Source organism: Microcebus murinus, chromosome 11, assembly GCF_040939455.1.
Source record: "Microcebus murinus isolate Inina chromosome 11, M.murinus_Inina_mat1.0, whole genome shotgun sequence".
Taxonomy (NCBI): Eukaryota; Metazoa; Chordata; class Mammalia; order Primates; family Cheirogaleidae; genus Microcebus; species Microcebus murinus.
This window is the reverse complement of record NC_134114.1, coordinates 97583045-97610396: the sequence shown is the minus strand read 5'-3', so window position 1 is coordinate 97610396 and position 27352 is coordinate 97583045. Positions and strand designations below refer to the sequence as shown.

General features: G+C 41.2%; 1 protein-coding gene across 4 annotated transcripts in view; it reads right to left on the bottom strand.

The window, feature by feature from the left end:
- The window catches only part of MEGF10 (multiple EGF like domains 10), a 177128-nt gene that overhangs the window by 10844 nt on the left and 138932 nt on the right, over window positions 1-27352 (bottom strand). For 3 of the 4 annotated variants that reach the window (XM_020290109.2, XM_020290107.2, XM_020290110.2), the window contains 9 exons: window positions 22098-22244; window positions 20782-20916; window positions 20125-20253; window positions 17063-17191; window positions 14753-14881; window positions 12570-12698; window positions 10029-10265; window positions 8857-8984; window positions 7364-7487 (listed from right to left, as the gene is read on the bottom strand). In XM_020290109.2, the coding sequence (XP_020145698.2) occupies window positions 7364-7487; window positions 8857-8984; window positions 10029-10265; window positions 12570-12698; window positions 14753-14881; window positions 17063-17191; window positions 20125-20253; window positions 20782-20916; window positions 22098-22244 (1287 nt within the window). The remainder of the gene's footprint in view (window positions 1-7363; window positions 7488-8856; window positions 8985-10028; window positions 10266-12569; window positions 12699-14752; window positions 14882-17062; window positions 17192-20124; window positions 20254-20781; window positions 20917-22097; window positions 22245-27352) is intronic. The other variant, XM_076008341.1, reaches the window with a different exon arrangement.

Genomic DNA, 27352 nt, shown 5'->3' with positions numbered 1-27352 from the left:
CACCAGACCCCTAGAAACAGACACCAACCAAAATCAGGGAACCAAAATGACAGAAGAGGAATTTCGTATGTGGATGATAAGAACACTCACCGACCTGCAACAACAACTCAATAACCAACACAAAGAAACCACAAAAAGCCTCCAGGACCTAGAAGAAAAGTTCACTAAAGAAATACATACAATGAAGAAAAGTTTAACTGAACTCCTAGAAATCAAGAATCAATTCAGGAAACTACAAAATACAGTGGAAAGTCTCAAGATCAGTGTAGATCAAACAGAAGAAAGAATCTCAGAGCTTGAAGACAACATCCTCCAACTAAATAAAACCGTCACAGAGATAGAGCAGAGAAACAAGAGAAAAGAGCAAAGCCTACAAGAGATGTGGGATGATGTGAAGAAACCTAATGTTAGGGTCATAGGGTTACCAGAAGGGGAAGAAGACAACACTCAAGGGTTTGACAAGCTATTTGAAGACATAATAGAGGAAAATTTCCCAGGCATTGCTAAAAATCTCAATATACAAGTTCAAGAAGCTCAGAGGACCCCTGGGAGATTCAATGCAAACAGGAAGACATCACAACATGCAGTCATCAGACTGACCAAAATATCAACTAAAGAGGCCCTTCTAAGAGCTGTAAGATGAAAGAAGCAGGTGACGAACAAGGGAAAGCCAATTCGAATAACACCAGACTTCTCTAATGAGACTTTACAAGCAAGGAGAGACTGGGGCCCCATTCTCACTCTTCTGAAACAAAACAATGCCCAGCCTAGAATCTTATTCCCTGCAAAAGTAAGCTTCGTATATGAAGGAGAAATAAAGACATTCTCAGACAAGCAAAGTCTCAGAGAATTCACCAAGAAAAGACCGGCCCTACAAGAAGTACTCAAAAAAGTGTTATGCACGGAACACCATAATGAAAACTCTAAAATATAAAAAAAACCAAAACCCAAAGATTAAAGGCCAGATAATACAATGGCTCAAGAGAGAAATCAAAGCAACAACATCCAACCCAACAGAATGGACAGTAATCTACCTTACCTATCAGTTCTCTCAATAAATGTGAATGGCTTAAACTCTCCACTCAAGAGACATAGACTGGCAGAATGGATAAGAAAATACAGGCCAAGTATATGCTGTCTTCAGGAAACACATCTAACCTGCAAGGATGCATATAGACTAAAAGTAAAAGGGTGGAGATCAGTATTCCAGGCAAGGGGAAGACAAAAGAAGGCTGGCGTGGCAGTTCTAATTTCAGATGATTTAGTTTTTAAATCAACAAAAGTAGTGAAAGACAAAGAGGGTCATTATATAATGGTGAAGGGCACAGTTCAACAAGAAGAGATAACAATTTTAAATATATATGCACCCAACTTAGGTGCACCCAGTTTCATAAAGCAAACCTTACTGGATCTAAGCAAATGGATTAATAGCAACTCCATAATCACTGGAGATTTCAACACCCCACTGACGGCACAAGACAGATCCTCCAAACAGAAAGTTAACAAAGAAATAATGAATTTAAACAAAACCCTGGAACAATTGGGTCTGACTGACATCTACAGGACATTCTACCCAAAATCCACTGAATATAGGTTCTTCTCATCAGCACACGGGATATTCTCTAAGATTGACCATATCCTAGGACACAAAGTAAATCTCAAGAAATTTAAAAAAATAGAAATCATACCATATATCTTCTCAGATCACAGTGGGATAAAACTAGAAATCAACCGTAACAGAAACTCACATTTCTCCACAAAAACGTGGAAATTAAACAACCTCCTACTAAATGATTACTTCATAAATGAAGAAATCAAGATGGAAATAAAAAAATTCTATGAAAAAAAGACAATGGAGAGGCAAGTTATCAAATCCTCTGGGACACAACTAAAGTAATTCTGAGAGGAAACTTTATCTCCATAAATGCCTATAACCAAAAGACAAAAAGATCACAAATAGACAATCTAACGAAACAACTCAAAGAGCTGGAAAAAGAAGAACAGGCCAACCCCAAACCCAGCAGAAGAAGTGAAATCAATAAGATCAAATCAGAACTAAATGAAATTGAAAATAGGGAAGCTATTCAGGAGATTAATAAAACAAAAAGTTGGTTCTTTGAAAAAATAAACAAAATTGACACAGCACTGGCTAAGCTAACGAAAAGCAGAAAAGAGAAATCTCTAAAAGCTCCATCAGGAACAAAAAAGGAGATATCACAACTGATCCCAAAGAGATACAAGATATAATTTATGAGTACTACAAAAATCTTTATTCACACAAACTGGAAAATGTGGAGGAAATGGACAAATTTCTAGAAACACAGAGCTTCCCTAGGCTCAACCAGGAATAAATAGATTCCCTGAACAGACCATTCTCAACAGCTGACATAGAAACAGCAATTAAAAATCTCCCTAAAAAGAAAAGTCCTGGTCCAGATGGTTTCACACCCGAATTTTACCACACTTACAAAGAAGAACTAGTACCTATCTTGCAGAAACTATTCTTCAACATCGAGAAGAATGGAAACCTCCTCAACACCTTTTATGAAGCAAATATTACTCTGAAACCAAAACCAGGAAAGGATGCAACAAAAAAAGAAAACTACAGACTGATATCCCTAATGAATATAGATGCAAAAATTTTCAACAAAATCTTAGCTAAGCGAATCCAGACGCTTATCAAAAAAATAATCCATCACGACCAAGTGGGCTTCATCCCAGGGATGCAGGGATGGTTCAACATACGTAAATCTATAAATGCAATTCACCACATAAACAGAAGCAGAAACAAAGACCACATGATTCTTTCATTAGATACAGAAAAAGCTTTTGACAAAATTCAACACCCTTTCATGATACAAACACTTAAGAAAATAGGCATAGAAGGGACATAGTTAAAAATGATACAAGCCATATATGACAGACCCATAGCCAACATCATACTGAATGGGGAAAAACTGAAAGCATTCCCACTTAGAACTAGAACCAGACAAGGCTGCCCAGTATCTCCACTTCTGTTCAATATAGAGCTGGAAGTCCTGGCTACAGCAATCAGACAGGAAAATGGAATTAAAGGTATCCAAATAGGGGCAGAAGAGATCAAACTTTCACTGTTTGCTGATGATATGAGATTATATTTAGAAAACCCCAAAGATTCAACCAAGAAACTCCTGGAACTGATAAATAAATTTAGTAAAGTCTCAGGATACAAAATCAATACACAGAAAGCAGAGGAATTCATATATGCCAACAACATTCAAATTGAGAACCAAATCAAAGACTTAATTCCATTCACAATAGCAACAAAGTAATTAAAGTACTTAGGAATATACTTAACCAAGGATGTAAAAGACCTCTACAGGGAGAACTATGAAACACTGAGGAAGGAAATAGCAGACGATGTAAACAGATGGAAATCCATATCATGCTCGTGGATCGGCAGACTCAACATCATTAAAATGTCTATACTACCCAAACTGATCTACAGATTCAATGCAATACCTATTAAAATCCCATCAGCATTCTTCACAGATATAGAAAAAATAATTTTACGCTTCGTATGGAACCAAAGAAGGCCCTGAATATCAAAAGCAATTCTCAGCAACAAAAACAAAATGGGAGGCATTAATATGCCAGATATCAAACTATACTACAAAGCTGCAGTAATTAAATCAATCTGGAACTGTCACAAAAATAGGAATATGGACCAGTGGAACAGATCTGAGAATCCTGATATAAAACCATCCTCACTCATATAGCCATCTAATCTTTGACAAAGCAGACAAAAACATACGCTGGGGAAAAGAATCCCTTTTCAATAAATGGTGCTGGGAAAACTGGATAGCCATCTGTAGAAGGCTAAAACAGGACCCACACCTTTCACCTCTCACAAAAACCAACTCACGCTGGATAACAGACTTAAACCTAAGGTATGAAACTATTAGAATTCTACAGGAAAAAGTTGGAAACACTCTCCTAGACATCGGCCTAGGCAAAGAGTTTATGAAGAAGCCCCCAAAGGCAATCACAGCAGCAACAAAAATAAATAAATGGGACATGATGATACTACAAAGCTTCTGCACAGCCAAAGAAATAGTCATGAAAGTAAACAGACAACCTACAGAATGGGAGAAAATTATTGCATCCTATGCATCCGATAAGGGGCTGATAACTAGAATATACTAGAACTCACGAAAATCAGGAAGAAAAAAATCAAATAACCCTATTAAAAAGCAGGCACAGTCACCTCTTTTCTGTAGACAAAAAGAAAAAAGAAAAAAAAAAAGAAAAGTATAAATAAAATTATTATAATATAAAAAAAAAAAAAGCGGGCACAGGACTTGAACAGAAACTTTTCTAAAGAAGACAGAAGAATGGCCAACAAACATATGAAAAAATGCTCATCATCTCTAATCATCAGGGAAATGCAAATCAAAACCACAATGAGATATCACTTAACTCCAGCGAGATGGCCTTTATCAAAAAGTCTCCGAACAATAAATGCTGGCGTGGATGAGAGAAAGAGGAATACTCCTACACTGCTGGTGGGACCGCAAACTTGTTCAACCTCTGTGGAAAGCAATATGGAGATACTTTAAAGTGATACAAGTGAATCTACCATTTGATCTAGCAATCCCATTGCTGGGCATCTACCCAAAAGATCCAATGACACTCTACAAAAAAGACACCTGCACTTGAATGTTTATAGCAGCACAATTCATAATTGCAAGGCTGTGGAAACAGCCCAAGTGCCCATCAATCCAAGAATGGATTAATAAAATGTGGTATATGTATACCATGGAGTACTATTCAGCTCTAAGAAACAATGGTGATATAGCACATCTTATATTTTCCTGGTTAGTGCTGCAAACCATACTATTAAGTGAAGTTTCCGAAAAATGGAAAAACAAGCACCACATATACTCACCAGCAAATTGGTATTAACTGAACAGCACCTAAGTGGTCACATAGGTACTACAGTAATAGGGTATTGGGCAGGGGGGAGGGGGCAGGTATATACATATATAATGAGTGAGATGTGCACCATCTGGGGGATGGTCATGCTGGAGACTCAGACTTGTGGGGGGAGGGGGGAAATGGGCATTTATTCAAATCTTAAAATCTGTACCCCCATAATATGCTGAAAAAAAAAAAAAAACCCAAAGAGATCCAGAATTTCCAATGAGGATTCTAAGTTCCCAACATAAGTCTGTGGGGTCTGTCTCACTGAGCCAGAAAGCAGAGATGGTTATGCACAACCAGTGCGGTGATACTGTGTGTTTAGGAGTGAGGACCAATTACAGTAGGTTAGGATAGAACAAGAAGACTTTTACTTCATTAGTACTGGTTAGTATTTAACTGATTATCAATTTATATACTTTCTTGAGCTAAAGTATAACTGTAATTTAGACTTTTAAAACCTGCTTTAATGTTGAATGATGTTACCAATAAGCATACTGTGAATCTGATACATAAATAATTTTACTGTGTGTTTAGAATACACATCCTATTGATAACAATGTTATTAAATATAAAATATAAGTAAAAGTTAAGAATTCATACATATTTTTCTACTAAACCATTTTTATTTCTGTAGTAAGGAGTATTCCCGAGTCTACACGGCGCGTCCCTGCGACAGGGTGAGGGAATTTGACACACACGGGGTTCACAGAAGCAGCAGAAGGGAGGAGTCAGAAGACCAACCTTGAAATCTGGCTTTACTCCTTTCCTCCTGTGAAATTTGGATAACAGCGTTAACCTCTCTGTGCTTCCCAATTTATTTCTCTATAAAACAAGATTCATGGACCTTTTCTACCCAATCCTGGGTAGGGTTGTCAGATTTAGCAAATAAAAATACACAAAGGTCAATGAAATCTGTATTTTAAAGAAACAACAAATGATCCTTAGTGTATGTGCCACGTGAGATTTTTGATACATTTATGCAAAAATATCTGTTGCTTATCTGAAATGCAAATTTAAGTGGGCTTCCCGGAAATCCTACCAACCAAATAAATATATGTGAAAGGGTTTGTTACCCAAAAGGCACTGCACATATGTAAGTTACTACACCACCAAACTCCTCCCTTAAAATATGGGGTACATGCCTGAAAACCGCACCACACACTCAATGGTATATCACAGAAGTTCTCTGAGATGCCAAACATCCCCACCCTTTTTTCGGGAGGTCCAGGAGATCATCATAATACAATGATGTTATTTGCCTTTTTGACTCTAATTCTCTTTCAAGTATTCAGTGGTGTTTTCCAGAAGCTACACAAAGTGTGAGAATGCAGCTGACTGAATGCAGGAGCAGATATGAGAATCTAGCATCTTCTACTAAGTCAGACATTTAAGGTGATTTATAAAAATATAAAACGGTGCTACTCTTCTCATTAATTTTGTTTTGATTTTGGAAAATGTAGTTATTTTTCATAAGAACCCATTTCATATTATTGTGAACTGAGATTATTATTATTTTAAATAAATTAATAAATTACTATTAACAGTTTTTTCTGAGTTTTAATTTGCAATATGGTAAATGTCAACAGATATAGCTCTTATCAACAGAAGCTCTCTGTTGGTCCTCCATAAACTTTACCAGTATAAAGAGGTCCTGATTCTAAAAAGTTTGAGAACCCCTGATCTACTATATTCCTGCTGGTAGCTCTGTTTCCCCACCTGAAAGGGGAAGGGGCCTCAAGGACGGGTGCCCTACGTTAAAAGAGAACAAAAAGGAGCATACTTGCTGGTGCCAAGCTGACAGAGTTCAAACACCAGCTCTAACACTTAATAAGCCATGAGGCCTTGTGCAAGTTTCTTAACCTCTTTATGACTCAGTTTCTCAACTGTAACATGGAGATGATGAGAGTACCTATCTGTTAAGAGTACTTGTGAGAATTAAGTTCATATGTGTAGAGCTAGAATGTAAGCAACAAGCAGGCAAAAATCCTGCCATCTTTTTAAAAAGATTTTTTATTTTTATTTACTTTGATACAAGACCTCACTCTGTCACCCAGGGTAGAATGCAGTGGTGTCATCACAGCTCACAGCAACCTCAAACTCCTGGGTTCAAGCGATCCCCCTGCCTCAGCCTCGGGAGCAGCTGGGACTACAGGCATGCCCCACCACGGCTGGTTTAGATCCTGGTCTCTTTTGATCAATTCCTGGCACATAGTAGGAACTCAGTAAATGCTGAATAAATAAAGCCCTTAGGACAGTGGCAAGCCCTCATAAATGATAGGTACAATTCTGTCACTACGATTTCTGATGCATGTTTTCGATTGATGGCTTCAGCACACAGAGATCTAGGACTATCTCGGTGACTAGGAGAGGAAGCTGTTGCCAGGGACGCGGGAGAACTCACCGAGCTCGTTGAGGTAGCCGCCATGTTTCCAGTCAGGCGGCAGCGTCCCGGTGCAGTCCGCCACAAGGCTTCTCTTTCCAGGGTTCACGTTTTTAAGATTCACAAACAGCTGATTGTTTTTGGACTGTTAAATTATAAACAATAAAAGATGTAAGAAGAGAATACAACATGGCACCGCACGGTGCTGCCGGTCTGGGAAAGCATGTCCGGGGCACAGAGCAAGGACCAGGCCTTAAAGGAGGCTAGCTGAGGGCCGGGATGACCACTGGCGCCCTGGCGGGACTCGGAGGCAGCAGCAGTCCGTGTCCCTCAGCCCCAGCTACGCCCTCCACCACCTCAAGTTCTTCGTCTCGCTCTGCCATTCTGTGCCAGTCAGACCTCATGTGGGTTACAGACGTGGAACTTTGACTTGAAAAAAACTGATTCTTAGTATAAGCCCTCCCCTCAAAAACCGTATGCTTGAGTCACAGACGACTCTTAGCAATTTTCCCGGGCATAAACATGAGGGTAAGAGCATCGGCTCTGTCTTCCTACCTGAATCTGTATGAGAACAAATGGAATGATAAACGTGAAAGTCTCTGGAGAATGTGAAGTACTATGTAACGATGAGGCGCTATAATTAAAATCTAGCTGCATTAATGACTGGATTAATTTAATTAGTTGATTTTTTTTCTAATAAAGATCTGGAATTAGATGATGGGGACTGGAAATCTAATTTGGGTACAACTGGAAGGGAAAGGGAGACGTGTTTGGGATTTCAGAACATTGTGGGAGGCCTGGGGGTGAGCGGGTGCTACCAGAGGAGCAGCTCCAGGTTCTGGACAAACCTGGGCCTCCAACCTCGCTGTCCCTCGGTTTCCTTGTCTCTAAAGTGAGGATAATAATCACTCTTGATTATATGATTAGTATAAAGATTAAAATGAGTTTATATTTGTAAAGTGATTAGAAATGCTTGGCATAGTATTAGGTTGTTGTTATTTGACCACTGTTGACCTACAACAGCATCAACTTCATGTGGTCCAACCCAAATCAGTGCATATGACTGCTGTTGTCACGAAAGTACAGGTGGCCAGGAAAGGAACTAGAAGACAGACGGTCTGAAGAGACAAACGTGTGGATTTTGTCCAGAGTTGATTCTGCTATAGTTCTTTATGTTTGCATTAATGTCATTATGAGAAATTATTTTAAAATCTCATGTACAATTAGGAACATTTTTCCAAGGAAGTGTAACAGAAACAGTGCAGACTGTAGAGACAGGGCTCACACAGCAGCTGCCTCACTCGGTAGCTGGGCGGCATGTTTGGAAGTGACTGAAACTCCCCATTACTCAAGTTTCGTCAGTGAACTTGAGATCCTAAGACAAACTCAGAGAATTGTTTAGAGGAATAAATTAGATAATATATGTAAAATATCTAGAACAGCATCTGGCCAATAGCAGCCTGTTCTTTTCCTCTCTCCCTGCCACCTTCGAAGACTCGGGCGTCTCCTCTCACCTTTGCGATGGCCATCCTGTCCCTGTTGTTGACGTGTGGGGACGCGGCGCGCTGGGTGAGTGTGTGGTAGCTGGGATTGGTGAAGTAATGGCTGTTAGCATGTCCACCGTTGCTGTGAGGGAGGGTTTCTGCAAGAAGAGGAGAAAATGGCTAAGACAGCATGTTCCTCCGAATCTGTGTGGAAAAAAGGGAATCAAAGTAACAGAATGTCTAGCCTGTCCCATGTCACAGCTGGGCAGAATCCCCTCCTGCCTGGCCTACTCAGCTAAGCTTCCAGAAGCAGCAGGCCTCTGCCTTCCTACCTGCCTCCTTGGAAAAGTGAAAGTGGCCACAGACAACTGCTCTTTGCTTTGGGGCTTGTACGAGCTGGAAAGGCATCGTTTGAAGCTACTCCGCTGTAACTCTCCTCTTTTCTTAAACACTTGAGTTATGGACACGATAATTCTGCACTGAAAATGTACTACTATGTAAATCAGCTACTTTACGTTTTCCCCAGAATCACTGTGTTTTTAAACACGTAACCAACCTGAAGTCCTTCAATAATTGCTCCAAAATTAAGGAAGATTTTAAGCTTTCAAATTCCTCAGTGTAAGTGGTTACTTCTGATGATTGTGTCACTTATAAATACATTTTTTTCCTTTTATGAGCACTTGTGACAGAAAGGAAGGTTCAAAAGAACTTCTTAAAGGACTGCCTCGGTTCTTGCTTATACTGAAACCCGTTCATGACGTAACTTGGTTCTCTTCAGACTCACGTGGCTGCAGGGAGAGTCTGGAAGGCAGGGCAGAAAGCACCGGAGGCCGCGGCAGGAGGCCTGGGCCGCTTCCCCGATCTCCTCCTCGCCTCGGCAATCTCACGGTCCTCCCCTCCCCCCACTGTGACCAGAGCTCGGCACTGGCTGCCCAGCACAATCTATTCTAGATTGAAAGCCCCCAAATCTAAAGCACAATGAACCCAATTTTAAAATCCTCCATAGATAACAAAACTATACCTCAACTATTGTTGAGATATGAAACACGTCTCTAACAATCGATTCCTTTTCCAAACATACAGTTCTCTCAAGGAGAACGGACAGAAACAATGGACGGCACAGCCAAACACTCAATTTCAAGGAACCAGGATGAAGCTTGACTTCTCAAGGAGTAAGACGCCTGGCATGCCTCCCGCTGTACCTGCAATGGTGTAGTCCGCGTTGATGACCCGCACTGCGGGGGTGTAGGTAACGGCTGGCATGCTGGACTCCTTGCCCTTCTGCTTGTGTCTGTAGATGACGAACAGCGCCAGGAGGAAGAGCACAACGAGGACGAGGACGATGATGCCGGCAATGGCCCCGATCTGGTACGAGTCGGCAGGCAGGGCTGTGCTGGTGCGGCTTAAGCTGTTCAGATTCCCGACTATTATGACACCAGCTAGGAAAAGGAGAAAAGAGACTTGAGAAAGGATGACAGTGGCTGCATAAACGTCTGATCTGTATTGACAAAACCTACAGTTGGCCTGGTTATTTTCAGTTCATAAAATGTTAATTTGGAAACAGAGCAGGAAAGAAAACAGCCATTCCTCATTTTCAGAAATTGCTGCCTTATCCACGCCCAGAGAATGGCTGCTTCAAGCCTCACAGCGAGCCGAAAGCTCGTGGTGGCACACACCTACCGTCACAGCCACTGGAGAGGCTGAGGTGGCAGGATGGCTTGAGCCCAGGAATTCGAGGCCAGCCTGGGCAATATAGTGAGATCCTGTTTCTAAAAATAAAAATTAAATTAAAAAGAGGTAGGATGTCTTAAATCTAAAGATTTAACAACAGATTTAACAATATGCTCCCAATATGTTTGGGAGCATATTTCAGATTAAATAGACTGGCGATTAATTTGGGGTAACAATTTAACTAATTTTTATTTTTTTTACTTATGATTCAGTATTGAGCTTATGCAGAGCTAAATCCTAAATATCCCAATTGCCTAACTTAATCTTATGTCTAACCTTAGCATTTCTAAGAGTAATTTCCCTTCCAAGCAAGCATAACTCAATTATATAGTCCAAGAACAGAATCTGCCTTATGCTAATTTCAGTGGGTCTTTTACCTCAGCAGATATTGTTCTGTGCAAAGTTATTTTCCAGACAGAAAGATTTGTCCTGATAAGATCCAATAACATCACCCTAAAACCTTACTCATTAAATTCAAAATTCAGCTTTGCATAGTACTTCCCTGTGGTCCATCAGGTGAGGACTCTAAAGGCAGGGTTTTGAAAATCAAGAAATCTGGCAACTAAAAAAATTGACCAGGTACTCTGCATTTTCCCTTAAGCTTTTAGGCTGCAGTTTTACCTTCTGTAAATGAGGAAATTGGCCTCCATGTAGCTGCTTCCAGCTCAAGCAAATGTCCTATGGCTTTACAATTGTAAATGCAAGAGGACCTTCTTATAAAGCAGTCTGTCCTGAAACACAGACCACCAAGGCCAACACAGACAGATTACAATGTATCTGTAATGTGATGTGATCATGAAATGTGATAACCCACTGTTGTGACTGTCATATTCAAATCACAAGCATGTAAAAGTTATAGTTATTTTATGAAGGAAATTAAGTGTAAATACTTCCACAATCTGCAGTTTAAGATGACTCCACCTACAACACTGTAGAGATTTTCTAAAGCCTTTCACAGCCCGTCTGCTGATGGCCTACCAGGGAGTGCCGCAGAGCGTGCTTCAGAGCCATCAGAAGCACCTTCTCAAAAGTCCTATCCACCCCAGAATCGAGGTGGTCCAAATGGAACTATATACGTGAGATAAATATTCCAAGTGATTATGATATATACCCTAGTTCAAAACTCTGGAAATAAGTTTCTTAAAAAGTTACACATATACCTACCAGATGACCCAATCATTCTACTCCTAGGTATTTACTCAAGAGAAATGAAAGCACATGCCTATACAAAGACTTGATTCACTATTGTTTGTAAGTAGTTTTATCTGTAATAGTAGAAAACTGGAAACAATTCAAATGTCCATCAACACACGAATGGGTAAACAAATCATGGTATATCTACAAAACAGAATCCGGAATGAAAAGAACTGAAAACTATGTTACATACAAAAGCATGATTCACTTTCAAAATAATTATGCTGAGTAAACAAAACAAAACCAAAAAAGGAGTACAGTGTGATTCCATTTATATGAAACTCTAGATGACTGATCTATATACAGCAAACTAATCTATAGTGAGAGAAAGTAGATGAGAGATTGCCTGGGGCCTAAGGGGTGGTGGTAGTAGGGCGGGACATGAGAAAACTCACAGGGTGATGGACATTGTCTTTATTATGGTATACACAAATTTCAGATTTTATCAAATTGTATACTTTAAAATAGGTGTGTGTTTTATATGTCAATTATACCTCAATAAAGCTGAAAACATCATAGGTCCAGTAGAAAGTTCATGAGTTTTGGAATAAGAGAACCTGGCATAAAAGCTGTGGCATATTCTATATATTAGCTCTGTGACGTTGGGGAAATTACACAACCTCTCTAAGCTTTAATTCCTTTACCTTTAAGACAGCAACAATACAGTATCCATCTGGAGAATGAATGAGGAAACAGGTGTGCTGTGCACAGCTGTGATGAGGATCATGCCAGATAACATCAGTGTAAATACTTAATGCTGGCCAGCACATGTGGTCACACAATGAGAGGCAGTCCTTGTTATTTTCTGGTACCTTTACCTTGGTCACATCGCGCTCCCTTCCATCCTGGGCTGCAGTAACAAGTACCGGTGATGTGGTCGCAGGTGGAATTGTTCAGACAGTCACATATCTGGCGACAGCCATAGCCATATGTTCCCGGAGGGCACTCTGGAGAAGAGAAAGTCAAGTCTGTCTCCCCAGCTTTGGGAACCTGGAGCAAGACTGCCTCTTACTGCGGGACCCTGCACATCCGGAGGTGAGCCCTTTAGGGGATTTCTGCTCAGGCAGACTTATGCCAGATGGGATGTCCCAGAGCTGGACAGCAGTCCCTGCGTCATGCGGGGACTCACAGTCCAGGCTGCAGAGGCTGGAGAGGGAGCTGCTCAACATTACATTACATGGAGTCACACTGTTCCCCTGGCACTTTCGGCTGCTGTTAGCGCATACCCTCCTCCTCCACGTGTACACGGGGAGTCTGCAGAGCCCCCAGGAAACAAAAGATGATAATCACTCAGGGCATTTGAGATGACTCCAGCAGGCAAAACTGTGGGCTGGAAGGGGCCAGACTGAAAAGCATAAACTAGAGCTGCTTCCTTGAGAGCATGTGTGTTTTGCTATGGGCTCCGTGATCTCTGCGGAGCCGCACTCTCACTTGAATTGGCTGAGTAGGAGAAGAGGGAGAGGGCAAGTTTTGCTCATTTTCTAGGTAAGAACTCCATTTGCCATAGAATAGTTTAAACTTCAGATGTGCATGTTGAAGTTCCAGAGACTAACATAGTGGGATTCTTATCATGCAGTCTTAATAAGAGTTGGGCACAAATTTCAAAGATTAGTACAGGCATGTTAAATCTAAAAATCTTCATGACAGAATACTGATGTTCTTTGTAAAGTGAGCAGAAGGGGGCAATGTGCTATCATTATCAGAGTTCTCTGTCAAACACAGGGTTTCTGTTTACAAATGAGCATTGGGAGAAGTCTCTAAAGATAGGGACATTTTAATCTGATGTTCAAAGTAATCATGGAAACACTTAAAAGGTTTTTATTTAATAAGACTTTAACCAGTCATCTGTCACTCAAGTCAAAGTCAGTTTAGAGCCTAGTCTAGTTGTTATTCGTATGTTTAGATGTTTATACACATACACACAACGAGGCGTGTGACTCAGTATCTGTTTCATGCTTAAATGAAACAGCAATGCAAAACTAAAACTGGGTCATCTCTGTCTGGAGTTCATTCCTGGATGTCACTTTTGCTGCATTTGCTGGAGGGAGGATATGCAAAGATATCCCGGGTTTAGCATGTGAGCTGGAGGCAGCCTGGCTGCCCAGTGGCTCTGTCAGGAGCTGGCCGCGTGCAGCCCGCAGGGCGCTTCACTGCCGAAGTCCTGCTGATCAGCCCTTCCAGGCCACACTGCTCCTGCAGCCACAGTGCACAAGAGGACAGTCTCTGGTGAGTGGGAATCGTTCTGCACCTTTCCTGCCTCACAGGGTTTTACCATAACAGAGTGAGCCCCAGACAACCCTCAGCCCTTATTTATTTACCTTGCATACTGAATGAAAGTCACCGAGGAAAGGAATGATAAACTAACTTAAAATACTCAGTTTAAGACTAATGTTCTTATAAGCCTGTGAGCAGATGCATAGCTGGTAGGTTGGAAATGGAAACACAAGGATGAGTCATTCCAACAGAGCATATTCTCTCTGAGTGAGACTTTTAAAGAGAAAAAAAAAATTCTTTAAAGGCAACATGCTGTCTTGAGGTTATTAAAACTAAGACGAGAACTTGTTAGTGGAAACAGCACAGAAGTACTATCTGGAGAAAGTTGTCCACAGGGCGGCCACGCTTGCAGGGCCTTGCTGCCTCCCCAGCAACGGGGGCTGGCCCGGGCCCAGCCCTGCTCCCTCCCATGTGGGACCCGCCCGCCTCTGCCATGGAGGAGCCTTGACTGGCTCTTCCAAGGTGCTGAGCGGCCACATTGCAAACACAAGAAGGAGAGGAATAGAGCGCCAGAAAGAACCAGCACGGAAACGTGGGTTCCGCGTCCGCGGAGGGCAGTGTGGGGCGGCCAGCCTGCCAGGGTCCGGGCCAGGGCTCTGGGAGCGGAGTCAACGGTGCCATCAGCCCAAACCAGCCAGCAGCTCCAACAACTCGCGAATTCTGCCTTACTATTTCCAGACATCCAGAAAAAGGGCGGCGACGGAGAAGCCCGCGCGGGCGTACTCACTCTGCTCGCAGCGCCTCCCCATGAAGCCTGTGCGGCACGTGCACTGCCCGGAGATGTGGTCGCAGTCGGCTCCGTTTTGACACTGGCACGTCAGCGTGCAGTCCTTGCCATAAAACCCCAGAGGACACCCTGCGCCAGGAGGGGGTACAGCGGGAGTAAGGGGCTGCTGGGGAGAAACAGCATGCCTCCAACACAGTTGTGTTTGACCTTGCGGGAGGCTGTGCCATAAAGAGTAAAGACAATAGGGCATCTCAGCTTGTCACCAGGGCTTCTTCGAAGTCCCTAGACAGGGCTCTTGCAAGGAGGTTGTGATTCATAAGCAGGAGGCAGAGGAGTTCTGCACCTGTCCTTGTAACCATCACTGGGATCCCTAAAGACCAGACGAGTGTCTCCTTACACAGCGGCCCTGCAGGCCCAGAAGGAGGGGACACTTGCTTTCATTCTTTCACTCAACGACTAGAATGCTAGACTCAAAGTCCATGGGCTGGAATGAGAACTTTATATTAAAATCGGCCATATGCTTTTACTTGCAGTGCTGAATGTCTCCAACACTGCTACTAGCCCTGTCCACTGCATCTGTTATTAACTTAGATAATATCACCTTCATCGAAGACGTGTGGTAGGATGCTTAACTTAAAAAAAAAAAACCAACTGTACTTCACAGGTGCTTTGTAAAAAGCAATATGCCTTCCTACTGCTGCACAACTGCCAAGGCTTAAGGCACTAGGACTCTTGGGCTAAAGACATCCACGAGCTCTATGTCTCACATGGGCTGGCAGCTGCCCTGCAAGAGTGTTTCAGGGCTCTCTGGCATTATGAAAGCTTCAATACAGGCTCATTCAATGGTTGTTTCCAAATATTCCATGTGCTTTTTATTGTTTTATTTTTTTATGGTGAGGTTTAATAAAAGCCCCACTTTTAAGAAGCAGAGGCAGTGCACAGATGCCAGTATGCAATGAGCACCCTCATTCTCACGCATATTTACTTAGCACCTATTGTGTGCTGGATTCTTTTCATGTGTTCTCTTACTTAATCTTTACAGCAGCACAGAAATGCAGGGAGGGATATTCTCATCGCACAGTCAGTAACTAAGCCAAGAGTGCCCTAAATCACACAGCTACCAAATGGAAGGATGGCAGGGCCGTGACACAAACCCAGGGAGGTGTGGCTCCAGACCCCATGTATTCACCACTGTCATGCTACTTCCACTTAAAAAAGGTCTTCTGTTTGAATCAGGTCCTAATTTTAGAATTTTAAATAGTATCTTATAAGTACTCTTCTCTCAGGAGTTAAAAGTCCTTATAGATATTCAATCTCTGCAGAATATTTTTGGGCTAACCTCTTTCCTTGCCAATTTTCCTTTTCAAATATTGGTTCAAGGTCTACAACTCCCTTCTAGAAAGTTTCAAAAGACTTTTTCAGCCCATTCCCTAATTATGTGCTCTAATTAGTATTAAAAAGAATTGCCTAATTTCTGACCCATCTTTCCTCCTCAGCTCATTGCTATAATTCTAATTATACATGATTCTTAATACTAATCATAATATATGCTTCCTGTCTTGTCTCATTTATTCGATGGAAGGCAAGAGGGTAGAGAATAATCTTTTTTTCCAATGATGCTCAGTTTTGGAGTACTTTTCAAGTTATATCCTATGATGCTAAAAACATCATGAAAAAAAAATGGTTAGGACACTGTGGGATACAAAATGGAAAAAGAACCATGGTTCTCAAAGCATGGTCCTCAGTTGGCATTACCACCAGCTGATAGAAATGGAAATTCTCAGGTACCAACCCAAACCTGCTAAATCAGACATTCTGAGGGTGGAGGCAGCACTCTGTACTTACTCAATCCTCCAAGTGACTCTGAGGCTCATTACATTTGGGAGCCACTGAAGTCCATCTTTTCCAAGAGCACATATTAAATCAGGCAGTAAAGGCTTGTTGTCTTCAATACCTTTCTACCTCTATCCTTTATCCTAAGCGTGTGCTGTGAGAATAAGTTATAGGGAATTTGATCCACATGAGTAAGGTCTAGTTAAAAGAGGGAAGAGAAAGAAACTGCATAGCATTGCACAGCATTGCTCTTCCTCAGTGTCCTGACATAATCTTCGAGTACTTGGAACATGGTAGCTCTTAACCACTTAGAGGAATGTGGTCTAGAGGTCACTGGGTAGATGAAGCACTCCAATGCCAGGGACCCTCAGTGAGCCCAGGGTGAACCCAGTCTTGCATGGGTGCAAAGGGTGAGGCTGTATCCTTCCTGGGCGCTGGGGAGGCTCCCCTTGCTGACCTCAGAGGCTTGTCACTTACTCTGAGTGCAGTAGAGCCCCGTCCAGCCAGGAGTGCATTTACACTCTCCATCATAGGCGCTGCAGAAGGCTCCATTGTGGCAGTTGCATGTGTGGATGCAGTTTGGGCCCCAGTGGGCAGGCGGACATGCTGGAACCACAAATGTGCAGAGGTCTGTTAGAGTTTGGAGGCCAGTACCAAGCAGAGAGGATTCCATCCACCCCACACAGCTCCTGAGTGTAAGAGGGTGGCAGTGTAACCGAGGACTAAGAAAGCACCTGCTGCGAATTTGCACCAAAACCCGGGCCAGTGCTGGACCCCGCTTTCGTTCACAGGTGCAGAGTGAGGCAGGTGGAGAAAACTCAGCCCGACTTTACAGATTCAGTTATCAAACAAACACACATTCAACACCTACTATGTGCATAACGCTTTCCCAGGTGCAGAGGAGATAGCAGAGGACAAGACAAAGTCCAAACTACCCTGTGGAAGTTACATTCTAGCCGGGGAGTCAGGCAAAGCAACCAACCAACCAACTAAAAAAACAATGGTGGTGAGTGCTATGAAAAAATAAAATGGGGGGAGGACAAGAATGGTGGTAACCACTTCTTCAAGGAAGGCCTCTCGGAGGAGAAGACATTTGAGCAGAGATCAGATGGGGAAACAATTTGATTCAAGACAGATTAAGGGACCCAAGGCCATGTAACTCATGTCTTGGTTTCTGAACCCTACACTCACTCTCTCTGGAGTCATCACTTTAGGGCCCTTTTAAATGTCAAGGTTCCCAGCTGTATGTAAACATTGGTTTGCTCATAAAAACTCTTACTTGGAAGAAGTAGAAAATAATAAAAACTAAATCATTAGGCGTCAGTGCCAGTTGAAAAGCAAGCAGAAAGTCAGATAAAGTATTTGTGAAATAACAATGCAAGGTCATGGTAAAATAATTTGGTTTACAAAAAAATGTTTTCATACTAATGCTTCAGGAGCACACTTTAATTGCATAAAAGGAGGACCACCTGTAATTTCTGTAAGGACACCCAGTAAGGAATATGGACCAATACAAATAATAAATAATAAAGCTGAAGTAATTTAAAAAATGAAAAAAAATCTTCCATATTTGTGCACACCATTTTGCCCAAAAGCAGGGAAAAATGATGGTTGACACTGAAGGTCTGGAATGAATATCAGAATAAATTTTCTAAGTACAACACCCTCACTTTACAAATGAAAAAGCTAAAGTCCCAAAAAAGTTAGTAATGACTTGTCCAGGGTCACACAGACTAATAATAACATTTGTTATTTGTTAGAGAAATACGGCATTTCTCTTCAAGGCCACAGCAAGGCTCAGGGCAGAAGCGCCAGCCCACGTGATGCTGGATGAGTGTTCTTTACCTGAAATGACATATTCCTTACATGATACTTAACAAGCTTTCGTAAGCCTTGTACCTTAAGAATATAAGGTATTTTTCTAAGGTAACCCACTTGCATCAGGCTAACTCCTTTTATTTTTTATGATCAGAGAATGGCACTAAAGATCACCCAACTTTTATTTTCCCCAAAGGGAAAACGTAAACCACAGGGCTTTAAAAAATCATTTTGCAAAGGACACCTACCACTTTAAATGTATCCCTCTAATTTTTCAAAGTCTCCGTTTTCACTATGGTTTTTTTTTTCCCTTTTTAAACAAAATGCAATCAGTCGAAAAGAAATATTAAGATGGTTCCACAGAATCCATAAGCGAATCGGTGAAATCAATGATTCCCAAGAGAAGCAAAGGCTTTTGCCAAATAAATCAGCTTCCTTTGCAGTGATTATGGGGGCAGGCAACACTATAGTCTCCATTCATACTGGTGTTCCCATTTTTGTTCCTTCTAGTACATTCCTTTTCCAAATGAGGAAGTGACCAACTTTCAAAATAAAGAGTACTTTTAAAAGGAGCAAAATAAATCAATCATTTTATGACAATAATATTGGGCCTTTTTTTCTCCCCAAACCCTGCCTTTAGTATCTATTCCTCAATCTGTCCACGTGCCAGCCCGAGCCAGAGTCCTTGCAACACATGCATATTTAAACAGGCTGGGGTTACTTCTGAGTGGTGCCCCCAGAAAAGAGTGAAACATACATCAAGAAATTATATCTAATAAGACTTCTTTCACCAAGAAGTTATACTTTCAAGATCTATTGGCTTTGATTCATTATTCTTCACAAATGGGGTATAGCCTGAACTATTCAAGAGAAAAAAATAACATTCAGAAAAAATCTTCAAGCTAAAATATATTGCTCATCAATTAACATTTTAAGGTTGATTATAACTGTAAAGTTTGAATTAAATGACCAATAAACCACCATGTGAAATAAGTACACAGTCATTCTTTGATTTCTCTTATGTGCATAATGGGTGGATTCAATATAAACTCAGTATGTGCCATGAAATGTATAATGAATGGAACCAGATTACCCCTGGACATGTGCTATTCCTTGGTCAAAAGGTGAATACTTTTAGAACTTGCACTGACCCCTTTTCAAAGCATTAACCAATGACTTATGTTCAGTGTTATCTTTTCATGACATGACTAACCTAAAAGTCATCTACATAGTCACACGACTATGTAGGGTCACACGAGTCCCATCTGCAGTCCAGTGGTGTGGGAGGCACGGGGAACGCTAAGCTGGAGGTGAACTTGTGCACCCCAGGTAGCTGGCTGGCCTTCGTAGGACCCCAGTAGGTTTCGAAGGCTTACACCATTTAAGTTCTACTTTTTCATTTCTCCATAATTAACCCTCCAGAGAAACACAAAATGAAGAGATTGACTTCTAAATGCAGCTATTTTTGTTTTAATTCAATGGATGGTGGGACACTGAAAAGTGAATAAGTAACATGTTACATATTTAGGCTCTTTCCAAGACATGATTTGGATTGAAATATAGGACCATTGTATAGAGCTCTTAATTAAACAAAAGGAATTTAAAAAGTAGAATGCATCTTATAAGTAGTAAGTATTTCTTGATTATATGCTCACACTTCAATCCTAAATAATTTGGAAACAAACAAATAAGAATAGTGGATAAATTGTTCACGAACTTACGCTGAGAGCAGTCACTGCCAATCCAACCTGGGTAACACTGACAAGATCTGTCAATGGGGTTACAGGTTCCATTGTTGGTGCAGGTACAGATTCCTGCACAGTTTTTCCCAAATCTGCCACTGGGACACACTGTGAATAAGCGATAGGTCAGCAACTCACAATCACTACCCATCTCACAGAACCCTAGATTCTCAGCACAGGAAATGACGTTAAAGGTCGCAACCCGGCTGCTCATTTAGTAGCTGTCTCTGCTCGGCAGCATCCCTTGCCTTGAATGGGCTTGTTTTCGCAAATACATGAAGCCAGAGGTCCTCATTAAAGCATCCCAAACCAGGAGGCATCATCACACTTCTAGAAATATGACTTCATGGCTTCTAGCTCAGGGTGTCAAAATCCTTCCTCCTATTGATTTTTTCATGGGAACATGTTTCCTATTAAAGCTGAAGAGTAGCACAGCTCAGAGGATGGAGGGGTTTTGCTGGAGTGGCAAGGCAGCTTTTCCAAAGCTCAGAGCCCTGTTTCAGAAGCTGCAGACACAGCACATCAGAAAGCATCTGATAGCCGAAAAGCATCCTTTGGGAAGCCTGGGAGGAGGCTGAGGCAGACCTGGGTGGGGCTGTTGATCACCGTGCATCTCCCAGCATGCCCTGCTCTTACCTTCATTGCAGAGGGCGCCTGTGAAGCCGGGCAGGCAGTCGCACAGGCCCGTGATGTGGTGGCAGGGCCCACTGCTGTGGACGCACTGTGGGCAGGTCTGGCTGCAGCGATGCCCATAAAAACCAGGGGAACAGACTGAAAATAGAAGGGAAACCGGCTGTCACCTTTCTGAGGTGCACTTCTCTTGCACTCCACATAAGGATCTAGTTACAGTTTTGGAGGGGAAAAAAAAACTTCAAAAGATACTGAGAATTCTCCAAGTATAAAACAAGAAGGAAAAAAGGAACAAGGGTACTCTTTAATAAGGGAAAGAAGGCGCTAAACTATGAATTCCTTGAGGGCAAGTAAATGTCTTAGTCCTTTTAATTTTCTCATTGAAGGCCCCAAGTAGCTCAAGGCTTGGCATAGAGTAGGAACTCAAAAGAATTTTTGTCGAGTGAATAAAGAGATGAAGAAAATAAAATTCTAAATACTATTAATAATAAGTCCTAAATAAGTACTCTCAAACCATTTATTGATCTTTTATTCTTTAAGAGTCATTACTGGCAATAAATAGACCTACAGTCAAAATTAGATTTTTTCTCTTCAAAATTGTCTAGGTTAATGATTACAATCAAAAAGTCATTAGGCAAAATGTTATATACTTAAGTTCTTCCCAAGATATTATTTGGATTTAAATCTAGGATAACTGCATAGTGTTCTCAATGGGAAAAGGACAATTAAAAAATTAGAATAGTGTATCTTATAATTAGTCATATTTTTTCTTGATTACATTTGCTGAAAGATTTAATAAAATATTATGGACCATTTCCTAACTTAAAAATTTTATTGACCAATGCAACAGTCCCCATTTTTAACTTTGCAATTCTGTTTTCCCCCTGGCACTGACTTTAAAAACTACTAGCAGGATGTACGATTCGCCTCAAGGTTTGGCTGATGTTGACTTCTGCTAATTGAGGTAAGGCCAATGCCAAATTACTGAATAAAATATTTACAGGTCAATGAATTTCTGGAACACCATTTGCAAGCTTTCCGGAAAGATCAAGAAACATATCCTGATGGTGGTGCCAATAAGATAATGAAATCATTACTGAGAAGAAATGGTTAAAGCCCCATCTGTTAAGATAGTTCTGAAGGTTGGGGAAAAGAGTTCTTGGGGAAGTGCTATTGAGGACAGTCCTGCCAAGGACAGGTGAACGAACTACTGTCCTCCCCTCTGCTCCCAACTGCAGCAGCGGAGCGGTGGGACAGAGGTCACTGTTCTGCATGGACACCGGGCAGGGAAGATGTAAACGACCGTCTCACGAGACACTTACTTCTCTGACAAGTGGTGCCTCGGAACCCCGGTGCGCACTCGCAGATGCCGTCATCGGGGGAGCACGAAGCCCCGTTTTTACAGTAGCAGGGCAGGGAGCAGTTGGGACCCCAGCGCCCCTCAGCGCACACGCTGTCACAGTGGACACCTGAAACAACAAACATGGGGTGAGGCGGAGTGGAAGGCAGATGCTAACTCTCAGATGAGGACTAAGCTCACAGCACCATGGGCAGCACTGAGCAGACAGGATGCAAGGTTTAAAGTCCAGTTATCATCTTATATGCATCAGTACACAGTCTCATCATAGCATTAAAATCATACCCAGAACTATTTTCTATGGAGTCATAAAGAAGAAATAACACACTAAAAAGAAGGAAAAACACAAAAAATCAAAATATTGATTTTTCTTCTTTAGGTGAAGGCGCAGAGGAGAAGCCCAAGGGTTCTGTCTATTGAAGGCAAAATGTATTAAAAAATACTATATCTTTTAGCCCTCAGTGACTTCCTTCTCCACTCATTGTCTCCACTCACAGAGAAACAAATGAAGTATAAAATAAGGCAAAATACAGTGTTCAAATTGCTTTACATAAAGAAAACTCTCCCCTGTAGTAAACAAATAAATATAATTTTAAAATATTTTGAGGATACATTGCACAGAACAAAAGATGCACTAACATGTGCCACCAAATGCTCCTTAAAAATGTAATCTGACACTGGGCAGACAGAGGCAGATTCTCACAACTGATGTTATTTATAGTTGTTGTCTAAGCTATTGATTATTATGAAACTGTATGTAGGTGTTTAACTCTCATCTTGAGCACTGAGAAACTTTAGAACCAGTCATGAATGAATAAATAAATGCCTAAAGAAAACAGACAGAAAAATCAAGGTTGCAAAAATAGAAATAAAACCAGACGAATGGAAGAATGAAAGTCTCTTCTGTAAATCTGTATTTGAAATACAATAGGGGCCTCTTTCATGCAAGTCGGAATTCTTCCCAACTCAAAGAGATGCTCTTTGCATTGAAAGGCAGTGAGTTATGTAATTAGTAGTGAACTGGTGACTGCTGGCCTCAGACCAAATAAAAACACGTTGAGAACAAGCACACACACCCTCTGGGATTCCAGAACACTAACAACCAGCCAGCACCAGGGATGCTGAGAAGGCCTTGTTTTGTACTATAGTTTTTGCTTCTAAAGTGATTAGGAGAAAAGTCACCACAACCCGAACCTTAAAATGGAAGCAGCGGAGCAGCCCCAGACATGGATGTTGCTAATTGGTATGCAGCCATTTCCGCTGAACAGTAATTCTCCACTTTTTGCTGTCCCTGGTTTTTTCCTTCTGAAAGTCTCCCACATGGTAAAGGCTGTTAAGTAGGCATGAAAGCATGCAGACCTCATTGTGTCTCTCTTGAACCAACAATAGACTTTTGTTTCAGCTTGGCCCACTGGCTGAAGAAAGGAGACCAAGTCTGTTTATAAAGCCGATTGGGGTTTAAATGTTCCCTATAGAATAAAATACAGAATTTAGGCCTACTGCTATTTTTATTCTTGCATTCACAAATATATGAGCTTTTTTCCCCAAAATCTCTTTTGAAAAACTGAGATGAAATTGCAAACTCTTCCCTCCCCAAATGTGACAAACCAACCACAGAACCTTGTCTGGTAGTTTTACTCACATCTATACTGGACAAAAGAATCAAACATTAAGCAGTAAACCACTTTAAAAGGAGGCTAGAAACCTAAACTTTGTTTTGTGAATTTAAAGAAGTACTAACAAGGTCACCTGCTGCAGGCTTCAGTCTCCATTCAAATTCAGGTCCTTAGCACGACTGTGAGCCAGGACTCCTGTTGAACAGAAGCTAAGACAGGGACACCTGATTCACAAAGATTCAGCAAACCAGGGCATTTTGGTCTGGAGCCATCAAGGCGAATCCCAGTGAGGATTTTGAAGAAGTGGAAGCTGAATAATTATCTGGTTAATCTGATTGACAGTCATTGAAAATTAATTCTGATTTTTGTGGAACTTGGGTGGGTAAGATTTAGCCATTTATAGTGATTCAGTTTATCAGCTACTTGCCAAATCACTACTTCACATTACATTTAATGAATTCAGTTAGGATGAAATTGAGTACACTTTAGGTCAAAAGCATATATATATATATTTTTTTCATTATAGGTTATCACAATTTATGTATAGCTCAGCACATGCTCAATCAGAGTGCGTTAAGAAAAATGACTACAGGCCAGATGGGCAGATCTGAATAAAATGATCCTTTATTTCATACTTGATTTGTCTTCCCTTAAGAAGTTTGTCCAGCTGGTTAGCATAACCATCAGTCATAATCAACTTTATCAAGATAATGTTCATATAAGTAATAAGGCCCATGATATAGCAAGGAGATACATTGCAGAGATGAGTTTGTTGCACATGATTTACCCATCATTTAATCTCCAAGAAACATAGGGAATTCTACAGATCATCTATCAAACCTACTGTCTCCAATCATATAAGCATATTTCAACAGAACCAAGTTTACTTATAAATAACTTTTATTTTAGGATTGCAAAGAAATCTTTCCTTTGAATTTAAATTATAAAACTTCTATTAGCAACCCTATCTTAAAAAGTCAAGCACTTTTCTTTTATTCTATCATTGGCAAAAATGAGTCATCATTTTGCAGATATGAATGCATAATCTATTTGAAGACAAATATAAGCATGTCTCCGTCAGGGGGCAACTCCAGGGGAAAAGTATGAAGCTGTCTTTCTTCTATTGCTACTTCTCCCCCTCAGACCCTCTGTCCTCTCCAGTTATCTTCCCCTTCATCTTATAGTCAGCAAAGGACAAGATATATTTATTATTTGGAGGTGTACTTTCTTTGGAGAATATTAATATTTTAAGAGAGCACATATATTAAGAGCCTAAGAAATAAGTATCTAATAGATGTTCAGGCACTGAGGGTCATGGAGGGAGTGCTGTGTAAGTGTCCTAAGTTACACCAGGTATATGGCTGCTGCTGTGACCTCCATGTAAGGACAGCCCTGGAATGCAACGTCATCTGGGATAAAGAGCTCTCAGTTTGACCATTTTTTGGCTGTGTGTCTGTGCGCGCATGCACACACGTATTATTCATTAATTATTTCTGTTGATCTTATCTTATTGTTTGCCAACTTTGCTAGAGTCCTACAAGATATCTTTTTGTTTCCTTGTTTGCCAAAGACAGAAAAGAGTATTTAACTCAACAAACATTCCAGGGATCTGGCCAGCTGCTGGCCTGCTGATGAGAAGTTCTCCAAGAAATGTAACTGAGGGTGATAATGACCACAGACCAGGCACACCCAACTCTGGGGATCTTGCTAAGGCAAGGAGGTAGAGGGAAGAGGGAGAGGGTTCCAGGCTGGAGGAACAGTGAGTATAAGGCTCAGAGGCCCAAAGAGGTCTGTGTTTACCCTTCAGGCAGGCCAAGCATTGGGTACAGCTGAAGCTCGGGGCTGTAAGAGCAGGTGAGGCGTCTGCGGCCAAGCAGCGGCCACGTTGAGAATGGCCAAGAAGACCGTGCTGTGGAGTGCGAACCTCCTGCTGGCGTCAACAGGGACCAAATGAACAATTTTTAGGAAGAAGGGAACATAATTAAATTTGGGTTTTATAGAAAAGCAGAAGGTGGTTTGAAGATGGTGAGCCTGGAAGAAAGAAGACCTGTCAGGTGGCTGTTTTAGGTTCCCCAGATGAAAAATGATAAAAATGACAAGGCATTGAACTAAATCAATAACAGCTGGGATTCAGGAGCAGATGAATCTTGGAGAGATATGCAAGAAAATGCAGATGAAGGATCCCCTCCCCATACCCCACTCAAGGAAATTAATTAATTCTGGTAGCTCCATGAGGGAAAAACAGTGCCTGTTTTTGCCACCACAGTACCTAGTACATGGAAGGTGTTAAATAAATATTTGCTGAGTGAATCAATAAGCACAGTTCCTCTTTTCTACATGATATTCACCACTGTCCAACTGAATGGAGCACCCCTATCATTCTTTGCTTTCCTGCAGAAGTCTTCACTCAAGCCAGGAAGCCCAACGTTTGTACAGTTGGTATGCTTGAAATGGTGACCCTTCCCTGCTAAAGGCAGGGGGCGTCTGCCTAGCTTGTTTTTGAGACGATGTACCTTCAGGAGCTCAGGTCTGTGTTTTTTAATTTTGGCCCAGATTATAGAGCAATAGAAGAATTAAGAGACATCTTGAGATAATTCCTTTGGAATATTTACCAAAAAACAAATACAAGGCTTAATACTAGTTACTCTGGGAAATAACTTTCTAAAATACTTGGAAGAAGGGGCAAAATGGGAAGGGGGGTAGCTTTAAATTTCCAGCAGTCTCTGGTTCAGTGGAAGCATTTTTTTCTGATAAATGTTCTAATTCTGATAAGGAGATCTGTGAGGACTGTTTTTGCCAGGACTGAGGACAAAGAGCTCTTTGATAGCCTTCACAAGTTGCTAGGCAATGGCTGAATGATTGTGATAAACTTCAGCTAAGCAGCTCTAAAGAAATGTTCGTGAATTTAATGCCTGATGCATTATGCCAGCGGCCTCAATGTGAATCAGCATTCACAGGGCATTTGTGATTGCATGAATGCAGTAAATAAATCATCTGGGGTGTCATTATTTCCCTTCTCAGAGATAGAACCCCAAATCCTTGTCTTGTTTAATTGCTTGTATTTCTTATGCCAGTATTGCAATATTTGGGGCGTTAGTGAATGAAGGAAATAATTTTGATTCAATGTCTTGTTCCTGGGCAACAAGCTATTAAACATATATTAGAGCTGTTAATAATAATTGGGCTTGGTGATCAAAAGAGGGAGGAATTATAGTTTTTAGTCATAACACTTTTTCTGCTTTTCTAATATTCTGACCAACAAAGCGGCTGCACAGTGTGGTGCAGTGTGGAGAAGTTATTCACTGGTATATCCATCTGGTGCTACAGTGTCTGTCCTGGTAGAACGTGAGCTTCTGCAGGATGGGAGCTGGCACCACATTATGTGTGTGTTCCCTGCACCCAAGTACCATGGTTGCATAAGATTTGGAGACACTGGACAAATGGGTGTTAAAGCAAATCCCTGCATATGGATACTATAGATTTTACAGCTCCATTAAAAGAGAATCTGCTTTGTATGGTAACCAAGTTGAAAACAGTCTTGATAAGTCATGTAAATCAGAGATGTTTACACTTGCAGTTGTAAGACAAAAGTACTGGAGAGCAT